Source organism: Opisthocomus hoazin, chromosome 5, assembly GCF_030867145.1.
Source record: "Opisthocomus hoazin isolate bOpiHoa1 chromosome 5, bOpiHoa1.hap1, whole genome shotgun sequence".
Classification (NCBI taxonomy): Eukaryota; Metazoa; Chordata; class Aves; order Opisthocomiformes; family Opisthocomidae; genus Opisthocomus; species Opisthocomus hoazin.
Genome location: NC_134418.1, coordinates 73,575,119 through 73,601,478, shown reverse-complemented (window position 1 = coordinate 73,601,478; position 26,360 = coordinate 73,575,119). Strand labels below are relative to the sequence as shown.

General features: G+C 42.1%; 1 protein-coding gene across 6 annotated transcripts in view; it reads right to left on the bottom strand.

The window, feature by feature from the left end:
- The window catches only part of GALNTL6 (polypeptide N-acetylgalactosaminyltransferase like 6), a 635,741-nt gene that overhangs the window by 18,793 nt on the left and 590,588 nt on the right, over window positions 1–26,360 (bottom strand). For all 6 annotated transcript variants that reach the window (XM_075421728.1, XM_075421729.1, XM_075421730.1 and 3 more), the window contains 3 exons: window positions 25,981–26,088; window positions 12,380–12,601; window positions 4,069–4,185 (listed from right to left, as the gene is read on the bottom strand). In XM_075421728.1, coding sequence (XP_075277843.1) covers window positions 4,069–4,185; window positions 12,380–12,601; window positions 25,981–26,088 — 447 coding nt within the window. The remainder of the gene's footprint in view (window positions 1–4,068; window positions 4,186–12,379; window positions 12,602–25,980; window positions 26,089–26,360) is intronic.

Sequence of the window (26,360 nt, the reverse complement as noted above, 5' to 3'; positions counted from 1 at the left end):
GCAGGCTGGCTGTCCACCTTCAGTCTGCGGGGCTGCTGCTCGCTGCTCATGCAGGGCCCAAGAAACCCTCTGTCCTGGCTCAGCGGACGCTCATTCTCCTCCTCCACCTTCTCTCATACCACAAAGCCTGTAAAACACGGCCTCATCTTCCACATTTGCAACCAAGAAACCCCTTGGTCGTCACGCTCTAGCTTTTCATGCAGCCCTGCCCTGTCACGCAGTAACTGGGGAAAACATGGCTTTCCAGCTTCATTTATAATTGGCCCAGGTCCTGAAAAATGATTGACTGATACAGTCATTGGCCTGGGGCCATCTGTAGGACAAAGGCCCTTTTGATACCGTTAATGCTCTCCAGCCTGACAACATTGTTCAGTTACTCGCTGCCTGGCTGGGGTCCATCAGCTGAACTCGTGCTTTGACTGTGGCGTTAGGCTTGAGCGGAGAACATGTGCCCCACACAGAGATGCAACGCCAGGTTTCAGAGCTGGGCTCTGACTTGAACTGTTCCTCCAAGTAGAGGAGAAAGAGCTGGGCAGGCTGCATGGCTACTTGCCGGGCCATGTTAGAGATGATGCCTGTTCACCCACGCCCTGCCCAGACTGGGGAATTTGAGAAGAGAGAGAGATGCCTGTCATTCTCCTTTGCTGCTGGTTATCAGCCCAGTGGGGTCCCAGTTTTCCCTGAAGCCATAATTTAGCTCTGGGAAGACAGAGGTGGAAGAACGCTGCATCGTGCCCTTGTCCTGCCGCTTTTCTTCTCCTCTGTTTTTTAATTCTGGAGAAGTTTCCAGGAATCACAGCGACACTCATCCTCGCTTCACCAGAAAGCCTGCAAGTGCCCCATGAAAATTTTGTCTGCTTTTGCCCATCAGAGCTTTGGGATGGAAAGTCTCCTCCTTCTCCCAGGGGCTGCGAAAGGGCTGCACCCCCCCATGGCTGCTCAGAGTGTCGGCTTTTAATTCATAGAATCACAGAACGGTAAGGGTTGGAAGGGACCTTAAAGATCGTCTGGTTCCAACCCCCCTGCCATCAGCAGGGACGTCTTCCACTAGACCAGGTTGCTCAGAGCTCCATCCAGCCTGGCCCTGAACACTGCCAGGGAGGGGGCAGCCACAACTTATCTGGGCAACCTGTTCCAGTGTTTCACCACCCTCATGGTGAAGAATTTCTTCCTAATATCTAATCTAAATCTTCCCTCTTTTAGTTTAGAGCGATTCCCTCTTGTCCTATCACTACACACCCTTGTGAAAAGCCCCTCTCCATCCTGCCTGTAGGCCCCCTTCAGGTACTGGAAGGCTGCTCTAAGGTCACCCCGGAGCCTTCTCTTCTCCAGGCTGAATAGCCCCAACTCTCTTAGCCTGTCCTTGCAGGAGAGGTGCTCCAGCCCTCTGATCATCTTCATGGCCCTGGTAACATGACATGAATCCAGTGGCACAGAGGACTGTACCACTATCGAGCATCAGTGTCAGCGCTGACGCCTGCTGCATGGGTCACATCAAGTTACAATATTTTGCCATTGAAATCTCGGTAAACTTATACCAGAAGTTACAAGACCAGCTCAGTGTCAATCCATGCTATTTGAAATATGATAATAAAATGCTTGGCATTTTCATTAATACTGTTAGTTTCTACTGGTGTATGTAGAAATCATGTAGGCAACAAACTCAACAAGATACAAGCAATAGGGAAGAACTCTCTGAGGGTTGGTCAAGTGTTTGGCAGTTCTTACCACTGACTCTCTAACAAAGTTAATCTTCACGGCTTACTGTGGTGCTAGTGGAAGACCACATCCTTTGTCCTTGGATGTCTGAGATGTTTTATTAGACCGTCGTCTTACACACACTACAGGCAACGTTCCTGACCAGGCAGCCTTTGGGATCGAGTAAGGAGAGCTTGCTGAGAAATTTCCATCAAAATATACCAACCTAAACCACAATTTTGTGGGAATTTTTTCACTTCTATTGACTGTCACCAACACGGGGACAGATTTTGCTTGCCAGGCTGGAAGTTGAGCTTTTGTCCTGCAGGTTCCTGGGGAGCTACAGGCCATGGAGGTGTTGGCCATGGCCGGAGCAGCGGAAGCCCGGGTGCTAACAGGGTGTGCACAGTCCCGCCACTGCAAGCTGAGGGAAACTTCAGGGAAAAGGGAGAAAAGGATGCTATCTGGTTTCTGAAAAAAATCCCCCAAGCCCTGCATCACCAAAATGCCTTGACCTTCTAAAATTCAACATTTTCAGAATTTTTTTTCTAGGGGAAAACTGTGGATGAAGTATTTTGCACATTCTATCCCATTTCTCATGGGATAGAAATTCAGAGTTTCAGCCAAGTCTACTCCCTCCATTCTCTAATTCTTTCCTTTCTTTCTCAGCTGGTACCTTTAAAATCTGTACCTTGCACCAACTCACCCTTGAAACCCGTCAGCCAGATGAACGCGTCTCCTGACAACAGGAGTGTGAAATACTTGAGTGAAATCGGTTTTGTTTTGTTTCTAAACTAATCCAGAAACTAATAGGATTTCACACTATGAAAATTATGCAAGTAAAAAGTTGCCCAGCAGTACAGTTGTAGATATTACGCTTGCTGCAGGCTCCTCAGTTCTGGTTCTGCGCCCCGAGGAGCTGCGTGGTTGAGCTCCTTTCATGCCAGCTTAGCTGTATTCATTTCAGTGACGCTGCTTTCTGTCACTAGCACGGAGCGAGAGGTTCACACCTAGCCTGATCCCAAATGTCGCAGCGCACTGGAGCGCACCGAAACGCGGATTCCTCCCCATCCCTCACAGACACTCTTTCAAAGGATATTTCAAGCCTCCCTTCTCTGCACTTTCCCTGCTGAATTTTTTTCTTCTCTCCGCTTTGCAGCCAGTTTTCTTCCCTCCTTTCTCTCATCTCTGGCAGCCTGAGACTCCCTCCGTTCTTGAGGAGGGTCTGGAGCTCTGCAGGTCTGCAGATTTTAAAGCCAGAGAGCACTGTGATGATCTAGTCTGGACCACACAACTTCCTTTAATTAATTGCTTGAATTACTGGATGTCTTTCACAAACAAAACAGGATTCTATTTATCTAGTCTCGGCATCCTGTCACTGTGCTACATCTTTGGTAGCTACGTGAAGAAGCCTTCTTTCAGAAACTTTCTTCTCCCCATGTTGGCACTTACCTAAATGGTGATCATCCTCCAGCTCCTCCGTTTCATTCACTTGCACCTTTCCCCCTGCATTTCTCAGTATCCCCAGAGAATGATTTCTGGACCTCAGCACTTCAAATACCCCTCAGAACTCCTCTCTCCTGAGCTTTTAAGCTTTTAGAGTCCCATGAGTGACTCCCAGGTCAATTTTTCTCCTCAGCTCTGGGAAGTTTTTGTAATCTGGGGCCTTGCCCTGTGAAAGGCACGTTCACTGAAATTGCTAATAAATGGTTAGGTTGTACTTTTCACCTGGATTCTCTTTGCTCACGCTGGCCAGACCCGCAGCCTGTGGGTCATGATCCCTTTCCTAAGGCACTCACAGCCACGGCAAGTACAAATCAGAGCTCTTTTCCTCCGTACTCCTGAGAGCTAATGTTTTTCTACCTAACCAACCTAGATAAAAGCTTTTTTTGAGTCTTTACCATCCCTTGCCTTTGAGAAACTCTTTCTTTCTAGCTTTTACCCAATTATCTTGCATATACCTCATATTAATTTAAAATATGACCGCTTATTGAGATCAAAGCATAGAAGCAGACAACCACTACAGCTTTACAAGCCTAGGTACTATATTTAAAATATTTTCAGGTAATAGAACAAAAATCAGCATGTTTTCATGACATGGTGGGGGAGAATGGGACACCCAAAAGCTCTTTGGGCATTGCAATTCCTTTTGGAAATTAAGAAGAATATACAGCCCAGGTGGTGGCTGGAATTTCTGAGGTTATGTTAAAGAGCACTTTGTAAAAGCCACTGAGGTCAGCAACCATTCGCAAATTATTTCTACTCCCTGCTTTGCCTTAGGAAAAGGAGTAAGCCTAGGAAAAATGTTTGGAAACTGGAAAAGAGAAGCAATAATGTTACGCTGCATTTCTCTTTCGACCGATAAAATACCTGTTCGTGTGACCACGTCCGTTCGGAGCCGTCCTTCACGCAAATGTCGAGCCTCAGCTCTGTCCCTGTGGCTCCATGTTTACTGTCCACGCAGAGGTTGGCTGCCACGTTTCGAATCTGCAAAACCAAGCAGCAACATTTCACGTTAAACCAGGCTGCGGAATAGGGTTTCCAGCGTCAGGGGGTTAGGAGTTTAGCTCTTCGAGCACTTTAGAAAGTGAAGGGCTTGAGACTGACCATCAGTTACATAAAATTGGTGGAACTTACTTTTTACGGGGTAGAGAGCCACTATTCTTTTTGTAAACAGCTTTAGAAGCAGCAAAGTTGGAAATATTTTGCTTAACACACGAAGGGTAGGTCTGTGTGAAATATTTTCATGCAAAGAAACTAAGAGGAAAAAAATCCTGAGACGTTCAAAGCGTGGTCTGACTGCTCCTTCCCTCCTACCAGAGCAAGAGAGATCAACTGTATTAAGAAATTATTTCCGTATGAGTCTCTCACAGGCTTTGGAGCAGTATTTCTTGAAAACTCAGGCACACCCTGTTCCAGTGCTTGTTCTTACTTCGATACAATAGTACCGTTGTAGAGAAGGTCACACACTCAGGCTCAAAGTGCATAAAATTAATAAGTACTTAACAAATTTGTACTGACACTGTGCTTACCCATGGAGGTTCCTTGTGCGGTCTGCATGCCTTCTGCAAACACTCCACAGTGTAACTTATTATTAAAAGGAACATCTAATTTTTGAGACGGAAGCAACTGAGTTATAACTAATGTATGATTATCAGTCATACCAGTTATGTACCACTGCTGCCATGTATATTTTTCTGGAAGGCTGGATTGGAAAGGAGTGGATTGTCCACTGCCACCAAAAAGAAGGAAATCCCAAATTTGTTTTGCAAATACATGTACATTTCTCCTTGAGAACCTTAGTTGGGCTATTTAAAAATCCTTTAGACACCTCCAGAATGAGGATTTCTTAAAACTTTCCCTGTCAATGACATACACAGAAACCGAGTAATCAAAATAAGCGTACATGCATGGAGATGTGCACAAATTCCACGTGTATAATATAAAGAAAGCAGGCACACATTTTGACCTTCTGGCACTACTTTGATCCTAATTTAAAAAAGAAAAGCTAGATGCAAAGTGGAGAGAGTTGAGTTGACATTTTTATTTTTCCATGGAAAAAAAAATATTTTTCCATGGAAAATATTTTAGAAGTCACTGATGTTGTGGCATTACATTAGAGAAATGTAAACATTGCCACTCTTAAATACTGCATACCTCACCCACAAAAAAACAGGCTGGAGAAGTTCTCAGTGCAAAACCTTGCAAGGAGGGGCAAGCCTCATGCTTGTGAGGCACATGGCAGAGCTACTCTGCAATTTCTCTCACTCTGGAGGACTGAAATCCAGTCTATTCATCACATTCTAAGAAAGATTTAGACAGATGGGGAAGCAACAGGAACTGAAGAAAATGTAAAAACCGTCACCTTCAGGAAAGGTTTTAGGAGCTGTGTTTGTTTAGCCAAGAAAAGAGCAGATGGGGAGAATGATGGGAGCATCAGATTGAGCAACTGGCTCCAAGAACCTTTGAGCCTTCACTGGAGCTGAGAGAAGTATTCTTCTAAAACTTGGACCAGTCCAGTTCAAGGGTATTTTTTCTTATTTCAATACAAAAATTGCTATAGATGAGGTAAAACACTAGCATTTCGTACACATAACCAGATGCAGAAACCCAGCACTGAGCCCCACAGTACAGAGAGCCGCATTAACAGAAAAAAAGCATGAAAGGTAATTAGTTCTCAACAACCCTGCCTTCATTTTCCTATCACCCAGCAAAAGAGACAGGAAAGAATAATCAGAGGAACAGATTTTAATTTTATATTTTTAAAGTTTCATGTGAAATATCTACTCCAAGTATAATTTTTTGAGAGTGTTCAATAATTTCTCAGTGCACTTCTATTTACATTGTATAAATAAAGATTACTGGCCTAATACAAAATTAAATGATACATGAGTTCTGTTCTTAGAGCACGCGAGCTACTTGAAACGGAGCTGCTAACAATTGCCATTAATAATTGGGGTATATTTATGTGATTCAGAATTGTAAAATGACAGCGAATACACTCCACATCCAATGAATACTTATTGCATTGAAGGGCTTTCATAAATCTGTCTTGATGGCATTGCTCCATCCTGTTCTCAGTAATTTGGACTATGCAGTAAATTAGTTCTATGCATTTCTGGGAAAGGTTTGAGCTGAAGCAACATTTACTTCACCACTGGAATCTGTCTCCCCTGTTCTTTCTTTCCTCTCCTCTTCCCTCCGCTCCTGAAAGATTTCCTTGAGGTAATTTCTCCTCTGGTTTGCTGCAGCTTACATGGTAGCTTATCCCTTTTTTGTTGTTTTATCCTTCCTGTCAACTTCAGAGGGGTTGTGGTTTGTTTTCCATTTTCTTTTTGTAATACAGGCATTTCAGTCAAGTCTGTGCTTTTGTTCTCTGGTGTCTCTGTGTGGCCTTGGCAGCTGCTAGAAACTGAACTGAGCCATCGTGCTGCTGCCAGAATGGGGGAGAATGTTCTGCTGAGCACCACCACCACACGGCCTGCAAATCCCTTAAGATGCTTTCACGGACGAAGGAAGGAAAGCAGAAGCACAGCAAGGAGCGGCTTTGTTCTCATTTATACGTCAATATGCATGTGAACTGCCTCGTCTCCAGTCACACAGCACGACAGATTTCAAATTTTTGAGGTTATGAGTTACAACTAGCAAGGAAACAGCCAGTACTCCTAACACACCCACATTTCCAACATTCATATTTGTGCAATTATAGAGACCAGGGACGAACAGGACACAGATTTTATCACCCCTGCAGGTAGGGCATTGAGTTGCTACATACAACGCTTATTTGTCCTACTTTAATTGCTGACATTTGTATGCACAGATGAGTGTATGCAAATAGCATGCTTTCAAGGAGTCTGTGTGGCCTAACAAGGATGGCTAGCAGCGATCTTAAAGGCTGGTTTAGAATTAAAGAAATTCCAGAAAAAGCATGGGACACTATATAAGTCGTTATGCGTATTTAGCTTCCTAACACATGGACATGGATACTAAGACTATGGTCTCTGTAGCCTTCGCAGAGAGCAGACAAGGCGTAAAAGCACAGAGAATACAAACTCTGAGGGGTCTGTTTTCTCCCTCTTCTACACTGGAGGTGTCCAAGCAAGGACGTACAGGCTTCTTAGTGCCGCACCGACTCTTAGGAACAAAGATGTGTCACCTGAGTGGGGTTTCTGGTGGTGTGGCAGCTGACTTCTGTGCTTTAAATGAAGTAGCAAGCCATAAGGAGAAACCACTGGGTGAGCTTAGATACAGTAACCCTTGAGTTTTACAAAAAGCAGTTACCTTACATTAAAACTACAGCTTGCTTTGTCTAAGTCAGCTAGCCCATGTTATAAAGACTTTTCTCCAGAGTAGGCCAGGCCATGAGAAAGAAGTAGCTTAGCTTGCTGGCACTGTGATGGGGAAAGAGGAACGTGATCTAAAATAGGAGCTGGAACATAGAGGGACAGAAGGGCTGACAGCCTAGAACTGAGGTTTGGAGAAGACACTGTTACCTCTTGACATTTAAAGCTGCTGATTTGATAGATAGGTATTCAAGAAAAAAGAAAAGAAGAGATTTTTGGAAACCTATCAAGAAAGGAAAAAAAAAATAAATCAAGAATTCCCAAACAGTGTTTACATATTGCAGAATATATGGTCTCCCAGAGAACTTGACCTCTGGCTAAATTAATGTTGGAGTTTTTCAGGAAGCCAGCAGTTATATGATTTAATAAGCTCTCCAGGGGGAAGGTAGATAAAGACAGTCTAGCACTACACCCTCAAAAACATCTTATTTGTCATTAGTATGCAAAAGTGTAATGGGAACTGGAAAGCAATGGATGTGTTGATTACTATGATGATCTTCTTGCCAGAAGATTACAGTCTTCTGAGGAAAACGAAGGGTCGCAGACCATTGATACAGTCTGCTAGGATTAATTTTGAGATTTTTGAACATTGTGGTGGGAGCTGTTGCATGCTCCATTTTAAATGAAGAAAAAACCAAGACAATCTCCCCCCACATCCCTGCACTTTAAAGCAAAGTGATTTTCCCCCTTCCTTTTAAAGGAATGTTTTAGGCTGAAAAAGAAATTACAGAGGGAAATTAAAGCTTCCCAGGGTCCAGCGGTTATATTGACCAATTTTCGTTGATAATTCTGAAACTGTACAACTTTGTTCACAGGTAAACGAGATTCTGCAAGATTTGCTGTTGAGGTAGTGGGTGATGCCCTGGCTCCAGCAGCCTTGCCCTGCCTGCACCGGAGCCAGGCTGTCACCCAGGGTCCCTTCAGCCTCCCTGGGGGAACAGTGGGGCAAGTCAGAGAGGGAAAGGCACTCCCAGGGGTCCTGGAAGCTATCCTGCACGCTCATCAGGGCATGAAACTGTCTGCACCACGAGCAAAAACGGGAAAGCACAGCAATCTGAAGACAATTTTATGTTCAATATGGTCGTCTGTTAGAATGATGAATGTGGAGATGGTGCTGGGACTATCCTTAGGGTGCCCCAACAGAGCAACAAGAGAGGCGCCTTGGTGCTACCAGTTTGTGTAATACTTTCCATACATCTGATTTCCTGCCTCAAATAAGAAAGTGGCTATAGCTCTTAAAAGACACTAGCAATGTTCATTTATGTTGCTTTTTTCATTTCAGCAGCACTTAACGCCAGTTTTAGCGCACTGCTTACATTCTCAGATAACCTTAGGGCCATCAATGTCTACAGATCAAATATGGGAAAATGAGCCACCTTTCCTGTCAACTGATACATAGTAATTTTAAAAGTATTTATCCTTTGTGTGAGCTATAAAAAGGAAAAGTCAAAGTTAAAAGAAGTCAGGCACTGCCAAAGAACTCACTGAAGAAACAGGCGATTCTGTTATTCAGTGCAACGCTGGTCCCGATGAAAGAATTTGCACAGCCCAGCTGTGCAGCACTTGGTCTATGCAGGGTGGGGAACAGCTGGTTATATCGCTGCTGTACAACAGACGCGTGACACTTGGTGGGCTGAGATTGACTTATGAAGGGTATGAGGATGACACTTTAAAAAAGAAAAGTAATCAAAAGAGAGGTTAGTGAGTTCTTAGACTTTAATCTCTTCAAATGTGCTACTTAACTTCATGGGTGACATTTTCATGTCAGTGCTGTAAAATAATTCTGTAAAATCCCTGAGTTTGGGACTGAGAAAGGAGTATTTTCAGGTCCTACAGCTTAGGCGCTGCTGCAGTAACTGAGGGACTTGCTGGGTATTGAATCATCGAACAACAAGTTCATGTAACAGCACATGAAACCAATCTTCAATATTTCCCTTTTGACTGAGTAAAACAAAGATTTTTTTCATATCACCTTGACTATAGGACTCACAAAGTCTAAAATAAATGACAATGGCTGACATTATATGGTTGATTTACTGTAAAATGTGTTTTCAAAGACATTGTTGGAAGCTGTGATACCTGCACAATATACACATGCTGGATCACTGCTTGTGGATTCATGAGTACTTCCGAAGGAAACATTTGGTGTCCAAATCTCACCTAATGCAGCTATTGTGTTAGCTTCCTTCAACAGGATTTCAAATAAACATTACAAATAAATTATTCTGTCTCAGAAAGAGAATGGGATGGGTATTATTGTTTTTCAACTGGTAGTATACTTTCCAATATATTCAGAAGGATAAGAACAAAACCTAACTGAAACTTTCCTTTTTTCCATGGTGGGAGAGGAAAGAGTACAGTTATCTCACCCAGACACAGAACTGACAGTCTCACTAACCTTCATCTGTCTGGATTCACTGCTACCTTGCTTTACTGCACATATTTCAGATGTTACAATCCAGAACAGAATATCAAGCGAATGTACACCCTGCCAACTGCAAAGGACAAAAGGCACAAACAAGCAGGAGAGATAAGGCCATGACAAGTGTAGTGAAGAATATTTGGTTTTGTTTTGCAAATTTCCTTCTTTTCCATCATGAACAGATTTTGTGAAGAAGTGTTAAGAGTCAGATTTTAAATAACGGTGTTTGCAAAAAAAGAGGAGTTATGCAGAGGCTGTTTATGAGATGTCTGCTTCCACACCACATGTTTTTTTGAGCTAGATATCAAAATACTGGAGCCAGAGTTGTCTGAGTACCTCATTGTTTATTCTTTCTCAGACTGGCATAGGCAAGCAGATGAAAAGTATTTCCAAGTGGAAGCAGAGAGGGTATTAAATGACAGTCAGTCTTGACACAGACTTTTGGTGTGTATAATCAGCAAGGTTTCTAGAGCTGCTTGATTCTTACAAAGCAATAACGCAGTCTGTTTTCCTCTTTCAGCTTCTCATTATGACAGCCATTGACCTTCAAGTTTGTTCAAGTTCCTTGCAAGTGCCAACAAATAATTAAAACTTCACAGGAATGTGACAGTCTCAGGAAAAAATAGAGTAGTAAGGCTGAAACTTCTCTTGTTATTTTAGACAAAGCACATTTTAGAGGAAACGGAAAGCCTTTGGTCTTCACTTCTTTCCCAAGAACTCAATAAGTGCTTTTAAAGTACAGATTTGATACCACTGCTATGATCTTTGATTTACTTTTTAGAAGTCTTGCTTTTATGCCAAGAAGATGTTAGTATTTCTGTGAAAAGAATGAATGCCTGAATCGCATCTCTTCCACTTAGACCCTCTGATTGAGTTAAGGATTGTTCAGCTTGCCAGAGAAATTGTACGTCCCACAGTCACAGTCCTCCAAGGTTGCACATGTATACATGTGGAAGATGATGAAGGAAGATCATGGCAGCAGTCACAGCATCTTGATCCAGCCTGACTTCTACTTCAAAACATGTTACCTCTTGGTATACATTAATCCCATAAAGTGGGGGCAGCAGTATCAAAGATGTAAGAAACATTAACAAGAAAGGAATTCATTATTGCCAAGAAGTAGCAAACAGTAAGGCACACCAATTGAAGTTCCTTTGAACATCTGTAACTGGTAGCTTACAAAGAGTTAGGACTGCTACTACCACAGAAAGTTATTTTTAAAATTTTGGAATGAGATAATTTGATTTTTTAGAAAGAAATTCTGGAGAATAGTAGAAGCACTTATGTTTAGAAATCCCCTGCATGGTCCAACCTTGACCACTAGGGATATGCAGAGGTGCGAGGGGTCTTACCAAATGTTTTGGTCAAAGTTTCCACTTCATCCTTTCGTTTCAAATAGAAAAGGCAGTTGTCTGGAGCCCCAAGAACATCTCCAGCAAAATCAGAGAAGGCAAGAAGTACAGATATTCCTATGGTTTTTAAAACAGTAGCAGAATACACTGTAAGAACAAAGCCTTCTTTATAAATCTTAATGAACTGAGAGGAAAAAGCCCCCTGCATGCCACCTTTCCACAGAGTGACTCCGCTGTAGTTCCTAGAGGTAGAAGGCCATTGCGATGTTTCAGCGCAGCTACGGAAGCAACTTGCTGTCCCTGCACTCTTTGCGTTTTCATTTCTTCTACACAACACAAACTGTCAAAGCAAGATGTGCCACGGCTCTGCTCTTCAGAGAGGTCTGACTGCAGAACATCTTTGCTCACGGGTGGAGACTTCCAGCAGGCTGTTTGCTCACCCGTTGCTCTGGAGTGGTGCTCGGGTGTTGGCTTCTCCTTGGTGATCTCTCCCTCCCCTCATCCCCCAAACGAGAAATTGCATTTGTCTGCTACTGGTACTTGGTCATGGCAGCACCTACAGAATGCACACAAGCAGCTCACCAAAACCAGCCTTTTTAAAAGAAGTGTCCAGGCTTCGCTTGTCACACTTGCACGCATGAGCGAAACAGAGCAAACCTAACTCCACCTACATACAATTGTCCTTGTAAGAATAGGAGGTATATAAGGTGATATGCAAAAAAACAAAGTGTTGACTTCAGACCTCCTTTTTACTAAGGTGATTCTGAGCATCTAAAATCATCTTCTGACATGTAATAATAAGTGCTATATACTCTTGTCCTATTGTGCATGCATCTTATGGCCAGTACACACAAAACTTTAATGAGTTATAAAAGGGACAGTGATACCTCTAAGACATAGTGTTTTCTCATTTTAATGGCTAGTCCAGCTGTTGTTCCAATCACTGTGAACTCCTTTAATAACACCACTTATCATAGGAGCTAAACCTAATTTCATAATTTTAATTTCCTGTTACTTAAAATGTTAGACTCATTTAAATGTGATTTAATTTGTGTATTCCTCACCTCTCCCCAGGCAGCAGGTGGAGGCTCCACAGGAGGGTAGTATTTGGGGACATCCCAAGCCACCGCAGCCATGAACCATTTGAAATCTTTACATTTAAGGTGCTTGCGAAGTTCCTTCTGTGCAGAGATGTCACCAGTTGAGAGATGTCTGTATTCAGGCCGTCGCTGGTAAATGTACTCTGCAAACTCATCCATCCACGTCTCTGCCACGCGCTTCAGGTTCTGTGCAGCAGAAAAAAGCCATCATTAATTTCTTCATGCTTTGATGGAATGATATTTCTAATGGGGACAATTAAGCAAAAACATTTCAATACGCCACACAACTTTAAAGCTTAACTAATTTCTCAGTCTTTAAACTTGGAAAAATACTGCTAAATGTACGCCATCTTCATTGCAGCATTGAGCAAACTCTACAGAGTATTACGTATCCTGCTTTCCTACTGACTCTGTAAGATATGGTCTTCTGTCTGTTGAACATCTTATTTTCCTTCATATTCTTTATGCATCTTCATGTAGGTTTTTGATTAATGATGGATATTGAAGAGAAATTTTCTTTCAACTGCTCACATTGGTACCTATGTTTTTTTCCTGTTAGTTCAGAACCTACGAATGTGCAGGAATGGTTCAAATTATTCCTTGTGATGTATTTCACTTTGCATCTGAAAGGCACCTGAATTCTCAGCTGTCGTTATACAGCTTAGGCCCCTAGCAATTCCTACCTCAATGTTAGAGTCAGGTCTTACACAAGAAGGTGTGGGGCAAACAATCACGAGCTTGCCCTGCCCCATCTCACAGCTGGTTTTGCACTACCTTTGGACTGGAAGCTTCGCTGGGTTGGTGTGCTAGTAAGTCTGTGCAAAAGCATAGCACATCCTCCTGAAGTGGAGCTGACCTGAAGCAAAGCAGCTCATGGGGTCGGTATGGCAACTTGTGGCTTTCTGCACTTGTCCTACAGACATATCTCAGACTATTTCTGTTCCATGAAACCCAGTTCTGGCTTACGTCCCACAAAGTTTATTTTTGTTGGCATTTTACAAGAAACAGAATTACCCGTTTTGTTGCATAAGAATTTATTTAAATTACAATTAAATTAGCTGACACAAATTATTAAAAAAACCCCCAACTTGTAAGGAAAAATCCTGCATAGATGAGACTGAAGAGATATCTTTTATAGTTATTTAACGTCATAGAGTGTAAATAGGCCAGGGGAAAAGTTTTCTGTGTTTTTGTTTGTTTTAAAAATTTCTCCTGCGACTCAATCCACACAAATTTATACGCCGATGTTATGGTGGAGTACAGGCTTAGTCTATTCTGCATTTCCACAGCTGCCCAATAACGTCTTATCTCACCAACAAAGCAACATCTCACTGGATGACATTGAGACACTAGGGTGTGCTTAGTGCTTTGTTTGTAAAAACAAGATCATCAAGTTTTGTAATATTCTTTTTATAGAACACTAACTGCAAAATGCTGAGATTCGCTCTGTAATAAGCTGGAGGACAATATACATCTGATTATCATCAACATAAGGTAATTTTCTTCTCAGAACATTCTCTGCATCTAAGTAAGCCTGATTCGTACGTAGATTTGCTTTCAAGATTCATTTGAAAATTCCTTTTCTGAATTTTATTAATCCACGCAAACTAACTGTCTCTGAACTAATAAGGCTTATCTGAATACAAAGACAGCAAGGTACAGAACAAACGAAATACATTTAGCTGACACTGCAAGATAAGTCTCTATGTGCTTTCTCTCCATGAAGCAAATACGTTAAAACCTGCAGGGATAAAGCAAGTAAAATTAAAGCAGTATAAGAATTCACAACATGTATATTCCTATTAAAAAACGGCTCATGCCCCACATAAGGTTGACTTTTGTTGTAATTTCATTAAAATCTAAATTACCGTACAAGAAATTAGAATCCAAGAATACAGGAACTGTTTAGGACAAAGAAAACCAGAAAAAATTCAAGAACATCTAAATCACAATCCCATTTATCTGGCAGAAACCCTTTTACACAGAAACCTCTTGACAAGTGAAAATACTATGTTATGAGACTTTGTAGATCAGGCCAAAAGATCATTAAGCATATTAAAGTAAGAAGCCAAAATTGTGAAAATAGGTGTGATCTTTCTAGCATATCTTCCACTGTAATGCTGCACACCTCATTTACTACAATGCAAATGCAGTTTAAGACTGTTCTAGAAAATATCATACTATTTGTTGCAACCACTTTATCTGATAATGCTATTTTCATATGTAAAAAACAGACTGTAAAAAGAACCATACGGTACAAGTACAGTAGAAAAAATTATCTTTGAAAATAAAAAGTCAAAGTAACTCCAGCAGAGGCTTAGCCCATCAATATTAAGAGCAGGTGCTGCTGGAGCTTTCTCTTTCGTTATTTGGCTGCACTAAAAGAACTGCATTCTGCTTTAGATTATTATAACTGAATAAAACAAGAGTCCAACAGAAATCTTGATATTATACCTGATCACTAGGTCAAAATTCTCATTCACCAGTCAAAAACTCTTTGTTTTCCAGTAAGTCCTTTATCACTGTTTAGGTTTTGTGTGTGTGTGTGTGTGTGTGTGTGTGTAAACCCACCAAAAAAGGGCATTAAAAAAAAAAATTCCTAAACCTTGCCAGATCCTGTAATGAACCTATATATTATTGCTGCCATAATGAGGTAGCCCTTTGAATTTCAATAGCTTCCCTTTTAAAAACATAAACTCTTGATTTGCTAGCTCTAAATCTCCAGACTGTTTATGAACTTGATTGCAAGGAGCTCTCTGTCCTGGAGTGGCGAGAAGCTTTTTCTGAAGTTGCCAGTTATGAGGAAGCAAGCACTTGGCATCCAAACACTTTAGTTTTACAGAGGTTTGTTGACATCAGCTAGCATGCATTTCTCATCCTTATTGTCACTAGGCAAGCTCAGTAATCACCACACTTCCTTTTAACATGTGCAGACTAGTAGTAAAACTTCAAACTGCAGTTAATTCCCATAGTTGAATTAAATGCTGTCCTGAGAGCTAGTCTGGTGCAGCCTTGCACAACAAAGGCACACATCATTCACATTCCCATCTGGAACATGAGAAGCCAGCTTGTTTCTGGAGCAAAAGTCCAGGCTGTCCGAGATCAGTGACCTCAGGTAAGTTGAAGATCCCAGTTCTGTGGCTAACATGAAAAGTTGCCCTATGTGAAGAACCTCCTAGGAACATAAGTCTTCTCTGCAAATTGTGTCAATGAGCTGATGGTCTTTTACTCGCCTTATCACACCAGAAAGGCAGAGGAGCACAATCAAAATCAGAGCGCTCATCTCTGGACGCTCTAAGTCCCAACCATCAAGTGACTTACTGTAAGGTAAGGCTGCAATTGCGAGTCCTTTACGTGTCTGCCAGAGTTGCCCTTCCCACAACCCGTGTGAATGTCTGACACGAGGGGGAAAGGAGGACGGTCACTTCGTCCCTGCCCAAGCCTTAGGCGAGGCCAGACACAATCTGAGCATGCCAGCACTAAGCCTCTCTCGTGCGAATGGTTATGAACAGCTACCAAACCTGCCACAGCCTAGTTACAAAATTGGTGCTAAGCAGTTCGACTTTGGTAGGACTTCACCGCGTGTGCGTGTACACTGCCTCAGAATTTACAGGTCAAAGGAGTTTCAGAGCCTACCAGATTAGGTGGCATTTTGTGAACGTCTTACAGCATCATTTAAGCACTCCACTCTCGCAGTGAAGCTAATCTACAAAGAATTTAGAATAAACAAAATAAGAGATAGATGTGAATCTTCTTGATTTCTGTCTCTGTTACTCTTTGCATAATCTTCTGAAGAAAACTCCTTTAAATGCCAGTTTCTCAAATACTGTCAAATAGCTTTATCAATAAGAAGAAACAGTTTTGTGATATCTTTGTGATAGATCATAGTTCCTTGGATTCTTTCACTTCAATGTGAGCACCTCATCTAAATGCATATGGAAAGGAAAAATAAACATGTTTCTACAGCTGAAAACTGCTGTAGCTTAGCTTTGTTGTCAAATTCATTGCAAGGTTACAGAAATTCAGGTTGGTTATGCTGGTCTTTTTATAGAAAAAAAGGATAAATAAAAATTAAATAAGGGCAATTAAATTAAGATTAATTCCATGTTAATCAGTTACATGAATTGACATGCTATGTAAGGAAATCACAGGGACTCTAGATGGATATCTGAAGAGTTTCTCAGGACCTATCCATGACAGACCAGTGATAATTTGCTCTCTCTTGTCATTTTCAGAATAAAAATTTCTGTACGAGAATAAATGAGGCCCAATGATATTTCAGCAGATGCATATTTCTATAAGTAAGGTTGTGACAGCTGTCACCAAGAAGCTGTGAGATGCATACAAAAGTGACGGCAACCACAGAAAGACTGACTCATCAGCTGTCATCCGTTGCCCATGTACACATTCTTGATATAATGAAGTTTTGTGTCACTCACAACTTTACCCTCTGGTAAACCCTTTACCATCGGGCTTACATTTGGACAAGTTTTCTTTAAGCTTGTATGAACTCACACATTTAGGACTGTGACTTGATTTTGTATTTTCACTTAGCAATAGTCTGCAAGACAGTAAGTTACAATGTCACTGATACCTGGACTTCAATGAAAAAGTTTAAATCAACTTGACTGGAGAAAGAGAGAGATAAATGAGGACTTCTCCAATTGAAAAAAAGAGATTTTTCATGGACCATTTTGTCCCTTTCACTTTCTTCAGTGACTGGGGAAGATACATCTCTCTGATCAAATAACTGTCCCTTCTTTTTAAGTGTGTAAGATCATCTGTCATTTTCAAGAGACGTGATATTACTCAAACAAACCCAGTGAGAATAAAGTAGATGCTGGCCGTGAGAATGGAAAAGTGGAGTAAGGCAGGGACATGTCAAAGGACACATTCATCAATATTCCCTCTAAGCAAGGTTTAACCAGATTGGCCCCTAATACGAGAGGGCTAGTTCCACATTCCTGTTGTTGTAGTTTAACCCCAGCTGGCAGCTAAGCACCACGCAGCCACTCACTCACCCCTCTCCCGTGCTGGGCTCGGGAGGAGAATGGGGAAAAAAACCCCAACTTGCGGGTTGAGATAATGACAGTTTAATAGGACAGCAAAGGAAGAAATAATGATGATAATGATAATAGAATACACAAAACGAGTGATGCACAGTGCAATTGCTCACCACCCACTGGCTGACGCCCAGCCCGACTCTGAGCAGCAACCGCAACGCCTGGCCAACTGCCTGCAAGTCATATACTGAGCGTGGTGTCGTAGGGGAAAGTCCCTTTGGCCAGTCTGGGTCAGCTGTGCTGGCTATGTTTCCTCCCAGCTCCTTGCACACCTTCTCAGCTGGTAGAGCGTGGGAGGCTGAAAAAGTCTTTGACTTAGTGTAAGAACTATGTAGCAACAACTAAAAACATCAGTGTGTTATCAACATTATTCTCATACTATATCCAAAACACAGCACTATACCAACTACTAGGAAGAAAATCGACTCTATCCCAGCCGAAACCAGGACACTGGTGTGCTGGCTTGCAAAGATGGTGCTGATCAGAGAGCGACCTAGCTGTACGCTATTCCGCATTGCGAGCCTGCACAACTCCCCCCTCTAGATGCATCTTTTCCAATTGACATTTGAGATGCAGTGGTTAAAGTAATATAAAAATGTGATTCCTGTTTTCAGTTTCTCCAGATGTTCTAAAGTAGATTTTTGTTATCTGGTGGAACTAAAGCAGAACAATGTTATTATTTGTTTCATTTCACCTGCATAACCCCTTTTTTCCACTTTTGTGCCTATCTCACTGTTTGCATGAAACCAACCCTGACCCCAATCCACAGACTTTACTTTTGTCCATATTAAACCAGAACAGGAACATTTGGATCCTGTAATGAGTTCTTGTTGTCCTACATTTAATCTGAATATTTTCCAGGAAGCTGGATGTCACCAGCTGGTGTAGTCTTATTTGTCCTGATAGTCATTTCTCTCATCAGCCAGGACATCAAAAGTCACTTTCAATTACACCAATCAAATATGAATCACCACAGCATGTCTAAGGCCTGACTATACTTCAGTTGTGGAAGAGAGAACATGACTGTTTATTTGCTAAAAACAGCACAACAGTCTCTGCAACAACTGACATATGCATCTCTTCCTTCCTAGTAAAATTCCAGTGGGGTTATTTCCACTCCACCTACATCAGCTTCCTAATTTCAATTTTTTTCATTGCTTGTTTTTTGAAGCACAGTGTTGTTGCTACTTCAAAACGGGGTCCCTGTTGACTTCTGGAAGCAGCTCTATTTCATTTGGCTGGAAATAATATAATATACAGTTTGCTTTACATAAAATGTATTTAAAAAGCACACTGGGATCCAGCCAGCCAAGACAACTATACTTTATGTTCTTCTGGAATATGGGTAGCATAACCTCACAATAAATCATCATGGAGGAGGAGAACAAAGTATGACCATCCAACAAGTATGGATTAATACGACAGAGGCAGCAAGGCACAAAACTCCACAGCACTCACAAGGAGAAAAACAGTACCCTCAATTTTGTGCAAATGTCCTTCCATCAGTGTCGGAACACAACCATTTCTCATTTCTGTGTATTCCTACACTGACAACACGATAAAACATTTGCTGGACACTAATTACAGCTTTGTGATGTTGAGGTCTCAATATTTAAGTTGCCCACATCAGTTAAGCCTAAATGGGGGGTTTCATCCCTTTCCCCTTCTTGCCTAACTCGCTTTCAACTTAGGCAGTGCTAGTCTGTCAATCTTTCCCCCTCTTGGGTATCTTATTTTGGTCCTTTACACTTAACTGTGTCTAAAACTGAACTGGGTTTCATTCCAGCAACAGTTTGTATTTGTGTAAAAAACCCCAACCAAATAAAGAGATGTCTGCAGGCGTAAAAGAAATGCTTCTCCATGGAAGACAGTATGTTAACTAGGTGACAAAGCTGGTGGTGTATATAAATAACTCTTGTGAGAGTTAGCACAGCTGGCAGAGAAGCAAGAGACTATTTGTTCTCAGCCTGTAGCCTGCAAATAAATACCTAGAACTGAAATTCCACAGATGTCATCTGAAAGCAGCCAGGATTTCATTCTCTCTGTAAAGGCTTGCGTCTCCACCGCCAAAAAAATTTAAAGATATACACACCGGAAACAGAAATGAAGAAAAGCCAAAAAGCCAGCCCAGTGACTCGAGGCTACACGTCGGGTTGCTGGGTCCCTCGAGGCCAAGCTGCAGAGCTGGGGTGGGCACAGGCCCCTGCGAGGTCTGCCAACCACCCATACCCCGTGGGCACTTATAGACCACAGCCCACCTCTGCAGCTAAGCTGGGAAGAGAGCTCAGGGGTTTGATCCCCAACACATTTCTTCAGCCGCCTAACTTGGGTTCCAGTGCGAGTCTATTGAACAAACCTGGAAGATACCTGCCGCCACTTTGATGTTGTTGTTGTGCAGAAACATCTAGTTCTCCATCCTCATTGTATTTTGGATAGCTAAGCTGCCTGTCCTGCTGCATTTATTATCTTAAAAGCAAAACTTCTATTCAGATTGGAGAAAATATAAAAAATTAGCATTTGAAAAAATAACTTTGACTTTGCTGTATTCAAGGATTAGAGGATATTAATTTGAAGTTTTTCTTTGGTAAGTGCTGTGTTTGAGATCCTGGTTTAATTAATTTTAATGATGAATTCATAAATCTGTTAAATGAAAGAAATGTCAGAATGGGAACTTACAACTTGCATTGTATAATCATCATCATTATCATGTAACTATGCTGTTGCCAGAAGGTAACTGTTGCTTGATTCCTAAATAATTTGCTTATTCTAAGCTGATGCTTCAGCTGCTTACTGTGACTGCTGAATCATAACCGACCTTGTGCGACAGTCTTTTGTGCTACAGAGGTGATTGCAAAAGTGCCAGCAGCGCTCCCTTCGCAGAGTGCCACATCTGGCGGTTTGCACTCCGGTCACGAGAAAACATAGCCATTGCCTAACGATTCTCCCTGTTTCTTTAACTTGCCTGGAAACTGAAAAGAAAATATTCATGGGCTGCTTTAAGAAAATCCAAAACACTATTTGCAGCTGAGGAAAAAAAAAAAAAAGGTCATAATACTAAAAGAAGCTCTGTCAAAAATGCAAATGTGGTCACAGCAGCAGATAGTATAGCCACAGAAATTTTCTTTAAAGACCCCTTTCAAAGCCACACGAAAAGGCTGAGCAAATGGTTCAGGTGGGAATCTGAGCCCACCCTTGTCAACTGAGTTCCTGAACCCAAACTGGTGCAAGTTCCAGCTCAGCGACACTGTGTAGTGAGGCAAATGTCACCGTGCTTGGGCCTGCTGGGTCAGAGGACCACCGTGCTCCGGGATGCCACGGCCTGGCGGGCAGGGAGGAATCCAACTTACGATCAGGATTCACCACGCTGCTGGGTTAGCATCCAGACCTGAACTCCAGTGGGATTGCCCTTCCCTTCACAAAGGCCTAATGCTCTAATGTTCTGTAGTTCATGCTAAAATGCTGTGCAAAATACCTGCGTAACAAAGAAATTTCTGTAGATATATTTTGAAATTCTGAGTTCATTTCTGCATATCCTATGGAACAGCGAGCTTTTATTGATAACTTTCTTATGGCTTTTATAGAATCATGAACAGAAAAAAAAATCCCCCTCAAATAGGAAACTAAAATAAATTATAAACTGGGATACACCTACAAGAAACTGCTAATAATATTTTTAAATCTAATTTTGTAAGTAACTAGCTAAAAGAAAATGGCTTGGCTAGAATTTTTAAAAACAAAGCAACAGTCAAGAATACCACAAAACAACTAAAATAATCCAGTAAAACATTCAGAAGTTTTTAATAGGGCAACATCTTGCATAGTTTAAGACTTGGGGATTTGCTCTCTCTACATGTTGCACCTAAAACAAACAGGCAAAATTGGTTATTAGTGACTGCAGTTTTGTGCAGTGGTTGTCAGGTTTGGAATGAACAAAGAATTATGTGATGCTTCTACATTATAATGCGGAGTCAGTGTTGACATCCACATGCCCATTAATCTTGCTTTACACACAATTACCTGTAAATTGGACACTGAGTGTATTTGGCAAGCAGCAACATCTTAAGACATCTCCAGACAAAAATATTCAGCTTTGTTATCTGCATTTGGTTGCCACAGTCCGCTTTATAAATCTACTACGCATGTTTACAGCTTGCTTTACTTTCGTTCCATACCACCAAACAGTTTTACTGACAGAGCATTTCATATGTGGATGCTTTTCAATTTATGGGTTATGTGTCAGCAAAAAATAAGCATAGGCCTTGAGCGACAGATAAGAAGGTAAGAAATATGACAAGGAAGACATAGAAAATTGAATTCACGATACATACTATAGTGTGTGGTACGCTAATGGTTGTTTAGTGATGGGGAGGTGGGACAGAGTTTTTGACAAGTCTCTCATTTAATAAAGCATATGTGATCCTCATGCCAGGTCACAGCTCTTTAGAAAGGTATCTAGATAGGTCAGGTGTTAAGTAGCTAGCTGAAATTCTGTGATGAAACTTGCTGCCGATAGATATAGAAAGGTGAAATCCCAAGGGAAGGTAAAATCCTTATGATTTGTTAAGGGCGGACATAAGCTGAAACAGCTTGAAAGGAAACCCATGGCATGATTTGGGCTACGCCTGAGTTTGTATAGAAGTTCTGTCCTCTTCCTAACTCCAGTCTCAATCAATATCCCTTGTGCAGCTGCCGTGGGATAGGATGGGAAAATCTGTCATTCTTTGATGCAGTATCTGCACAGGGGGAATTTCTCCCTTGATTAATGAAGAGGCTCTTGCAGCCATTTGTACAATCACAGTTGGGCTTTGTAGGGCTCCTTCCTTTGTGCACTGTATCTCCAGCATCCTCCTTTACACAGCAGAAGATGGAAAAGGATTTAGTAAAAACCTTTGTGGAAACTACTTAGCAGTGAAAAGTATTGCAGCAGGGGTAATACTTCCAGATATTCTTGAGTGTGTTATTCATTATATGCCTGAACTAGAGAGAAGTTTTAGATAAAATACTCATAAGAAGTAGAATATAATCTTTGGAGGATGTAATATAATATTTGGAGCATAATGCAAAGATAGCTGAAATATCCAGGCCACTTCTGTGCAGACTCCCCTAGTATTATTTTGGCTCACAGCTCCATTTGTGGCAGTTTATTTGGAACCATAAGTGGTCTGTTCAGAGAGACTGACACACTGAAGATGAATATATCCTTGCCTTTTTTTTTCTGGTTTGGATGAGAGAAAGAGAATATTTTTAGGCTTAAAAATACACACAGTGTGATGGGTCAGGGGCCAAACTCTCTTCCTTGGCTAGTTATTGAGATAGGCTCAAACACTAAAACTTACAGAATATCTTCTGCTCTTGTCAGCCTTGATGCAATGTATCCTAACAGCAACAGTTTGGTTTAGAATATTGTACGGGAATGAAACTGGGAACCTGAGAATTCAAATCTTCTTTCAGTGATAAGTATATGCCAGAAATTTACCTAAGCATCATGTTTTGGACCCCCACAACACAGAAGAAACTATCCTGGACTGGAAAAAGGGAAACATTGTGCCCCTTTTCAAAAAGGGTAGAAAGGAAGACCCTGGGAACTACCGACCTGTCAGCCTCACCTCTGTGCCTGGGAAGATCATGGAACAGATCCCCCTAGAAGATATGCTAAGGCACATGGAGGCCAGGGAGGTGATTCGAGACACCCAGCATGGCTTCACCAAGGGCAAGTCCTGCCTCACCAACCTAGTGGCTTTCTATGATGGTGTAACAACAAGGGTGGACAAGGGAAAACCTATGGATGTCATCTATCTGGATTTTTGTAAAGCCTTTGACACGGTCCCCCACAACATCCTTCTCTCCAAATTGGAGAGCCATGGATTTGATGGGTGGACCATTCGGTGGATAAGGAATTAGTTGGATGGTCGCAGCCAAAGGGTAGTGGTCAATGGCTCAATGTGCAGATGGAGACCAGTGACGAGTGGAGTTCCTCAGGGGTCCGTACTGGGACCGGTGCTGTTCAATATATTTATCAATGACGTGGACAGCGACATCGAGTGTACCCTCAGCAAGTTTGCAGATGACACCAAGCTGAGTGGTATGGTCGAGACACCAGACGGACGGGATGTCATCCAGAGGGACCTGGACAAGCTGGAGAGGTGGGCCTGTGTGAACCTCATGAGGTTCAACATGGCCAAGTGCAAGGTCCTACACCTGGGTCGGGGTAATCCCCGCTATCAATAAAGGCTGGGGGATGAAAGGATCGAGAGCAGCCCTGCTGAGAGGGACTTGGGGGTACTGACAGACGAAAGGCTGGACATGAGCCGGCAATGTGCGCTGGCAGCCCAGAGAGCCAACCGTGTCCTGGGCTGCATCAGGAGAAGCGTGGCCAGCAGGGCGAGAGAGGTGATTCTGCCCCTCTACTCTGCTCTGGTGAGACCTCACCTGGAGTCCTGCATCCAGCTCTGGAGCCCTCAGCACAAGAAGGACATGGAACTGTTGGAGCGGGTCCAAAGGAGGGCTACAAAAATGATCCGAGGGCTGGAGCACCTCTCCTATGAGGACAGGCTGAGAGAGTTGGGCTTGTTCAGCCTGGAGAAGAGAAGCCTGCGGGGAGACCTGATTGCAGCCTTTCAGTACTTAAAGGGAGCCTATAGGAAAGATGGGGACAATCTTTTTAGTAGAGACAGCAGTGAGAGGACGAGGGGTAATGGTTTTAAACTAAAACAGGGTAGGTTTAGGCTGGATATAAGGAAGAAATTCTTTATAATGAGGGTTGTGAAACACTGGAACGGGTTGCCCAGAGAGGTAGTGGAGGCCCCATCCCTGGAAACATTCAAGACCAGGTTGGACAGGACTCTGAGCAACCTGATCTAGTTAGTGGTGTCCCTGCTCACTGCAGGGGGGGTTGGACTAGAAGACCTCTAAAGGTCCCTTCCAACCCAAAACTTTCTATGATTCTATGATTCTATCCATTATTTGAAGGCAAAGGATAAGACCCACTCTATCAGCGCACTAGATCTTTTCCCACAAGATATAGGGCAGTCAGTCTGCACATGGGCAGAGAATTCATTTTTATAACTGGGATTATTATTTTTTTAATATTTCACAAGTGATTCAGTGAAATCAAGCTAGAATAAACAGCACAGGAAGGCTGCAGGCTGTGGCTACCTGATGGTTCTAGGTACTCACAGTGCCTCCATGAAAGCTAGCAAGTGTCAAACTGTAAGAGATGCTAATAGTCCAAACAGAAATGATTGTATTTCGCTCCTGCAGGTAATGCACAAGACAGCACATTCTCTAATGAGATACTTAGTGCTGTAATAAAGAAAAGCAGAGACCGAGGCTTGGATTTCCTGTTTGAAGCTGTTTGTGATTTTTGCATGGGATACCATAAATGAAGAAGTTAATTTCAGCCATTTCATGCAAAAAAATCTGGATGGGGAAACTCTGATACCACTGATACTACTATATTGGGGGAAGATTTTAATCTCACATTTTAGTCAATACAGTTTTTGTCACCACCACTAACACCACCACTAATCCCATTACTGCGTCTCACTGCCCAGCTGCTCTTTTAAGGCAAATCTTTCTCTCTGTCTAGGCAGCTGTCAGGCAGGCGGCACAGGCGGCCTCTTTCCTCTGCTGCAGTTACTACAGCAAGCCTTGTCCTGTGGTGCTGAAACCAAGAACATCTCCCCCCGAAAGCAGGAAATTTATTCTTCTATTCACACCACATTTTCATTATTAAGAAAAAATATGATTCATAAAATATTACCCTATGGCAATATACTGACTTTAGTATTAATGCCATTTTATTAAAAAAAAAAAATCCTCTAAATCAGAAAAGATTAAACTCAAGCATGAATAAATACTAGTATCTGCCTGGAAGCCACATCTGTGCCCTTTGTCTCCCATCTTTTGACATCCCATGAACATCTCTAGAAAGTCACAGAACATTTTCTCTTGAGCAAAAACCCCTCATGGATATGGATGTGTTCAGCAGTTTTTTAGAAATGTCTAGAAGTCTTGCAATTTCTCACTCATGTAGCTCCAGGCTGGCTGTATTCCACAACCAGGTTTTACACAATGATTAGACAGTCGCTCAAATCATTTTTAGGCAGTCCTTTAGCCTCGGAAGACGTCCCTTCCACGTGATTCTGCCTGTTCTGCTGACTGATAAGAAAATACGTTAATTGGTCCTGCTTGTGAAAACTATGACTGACAACACTGCGCAATTTGAGAAGCGTAAGCCTTAGGTTATTTCTAGGTTCTTTCGAACTAGCATGAAACGTGCTTCTGTGCCAAGACGTCAGACCCTGTATTTTTAAGCTTCCATTTTATTCTTGGCAATCTTATCTCCGGAAGGCAGCATAACTGCTGCAATTGCACATCTCATTTCAGAAAAATAAAGAAACGTTCATTTTCCATTTTAATGGTTTACTGGAAACAAGTCCACAGGGAATGAAGAGACTGATAAGGTACAAAAATGAAAACCAGTGTGAACCCATTCCTCACCCGTGCTAGGCTGGTTCCAGAAGGGACTTTGTATGGGACGTACTTCCTGTAGATATGGCCAACTCTAGAGCAGGGAACATCAAACATGCCACCTCCGCACATCCACACCTGGAAAGGAGACAGAAAGCAAGGAAAAAAATGATTCCTGGAAACAAACGGGGCAAAGAAGGAATTTGAAGCAATGGGTGTGTGGAAACGACATCTGGTTCCATACTGAGCCCTCCCAGAGCTATCAGTGTGCCTCCCTGGGATGCTGATAGCTGGGATCAGGTAACGGGGTAGACTCTGCTACCTGGGATCTCACCGTGCACAAACAGAGTATGTTCAAAGTCAAATCATAAAATGCATTTAGGGTATCTATCAATGGTCCTCCTGCCACA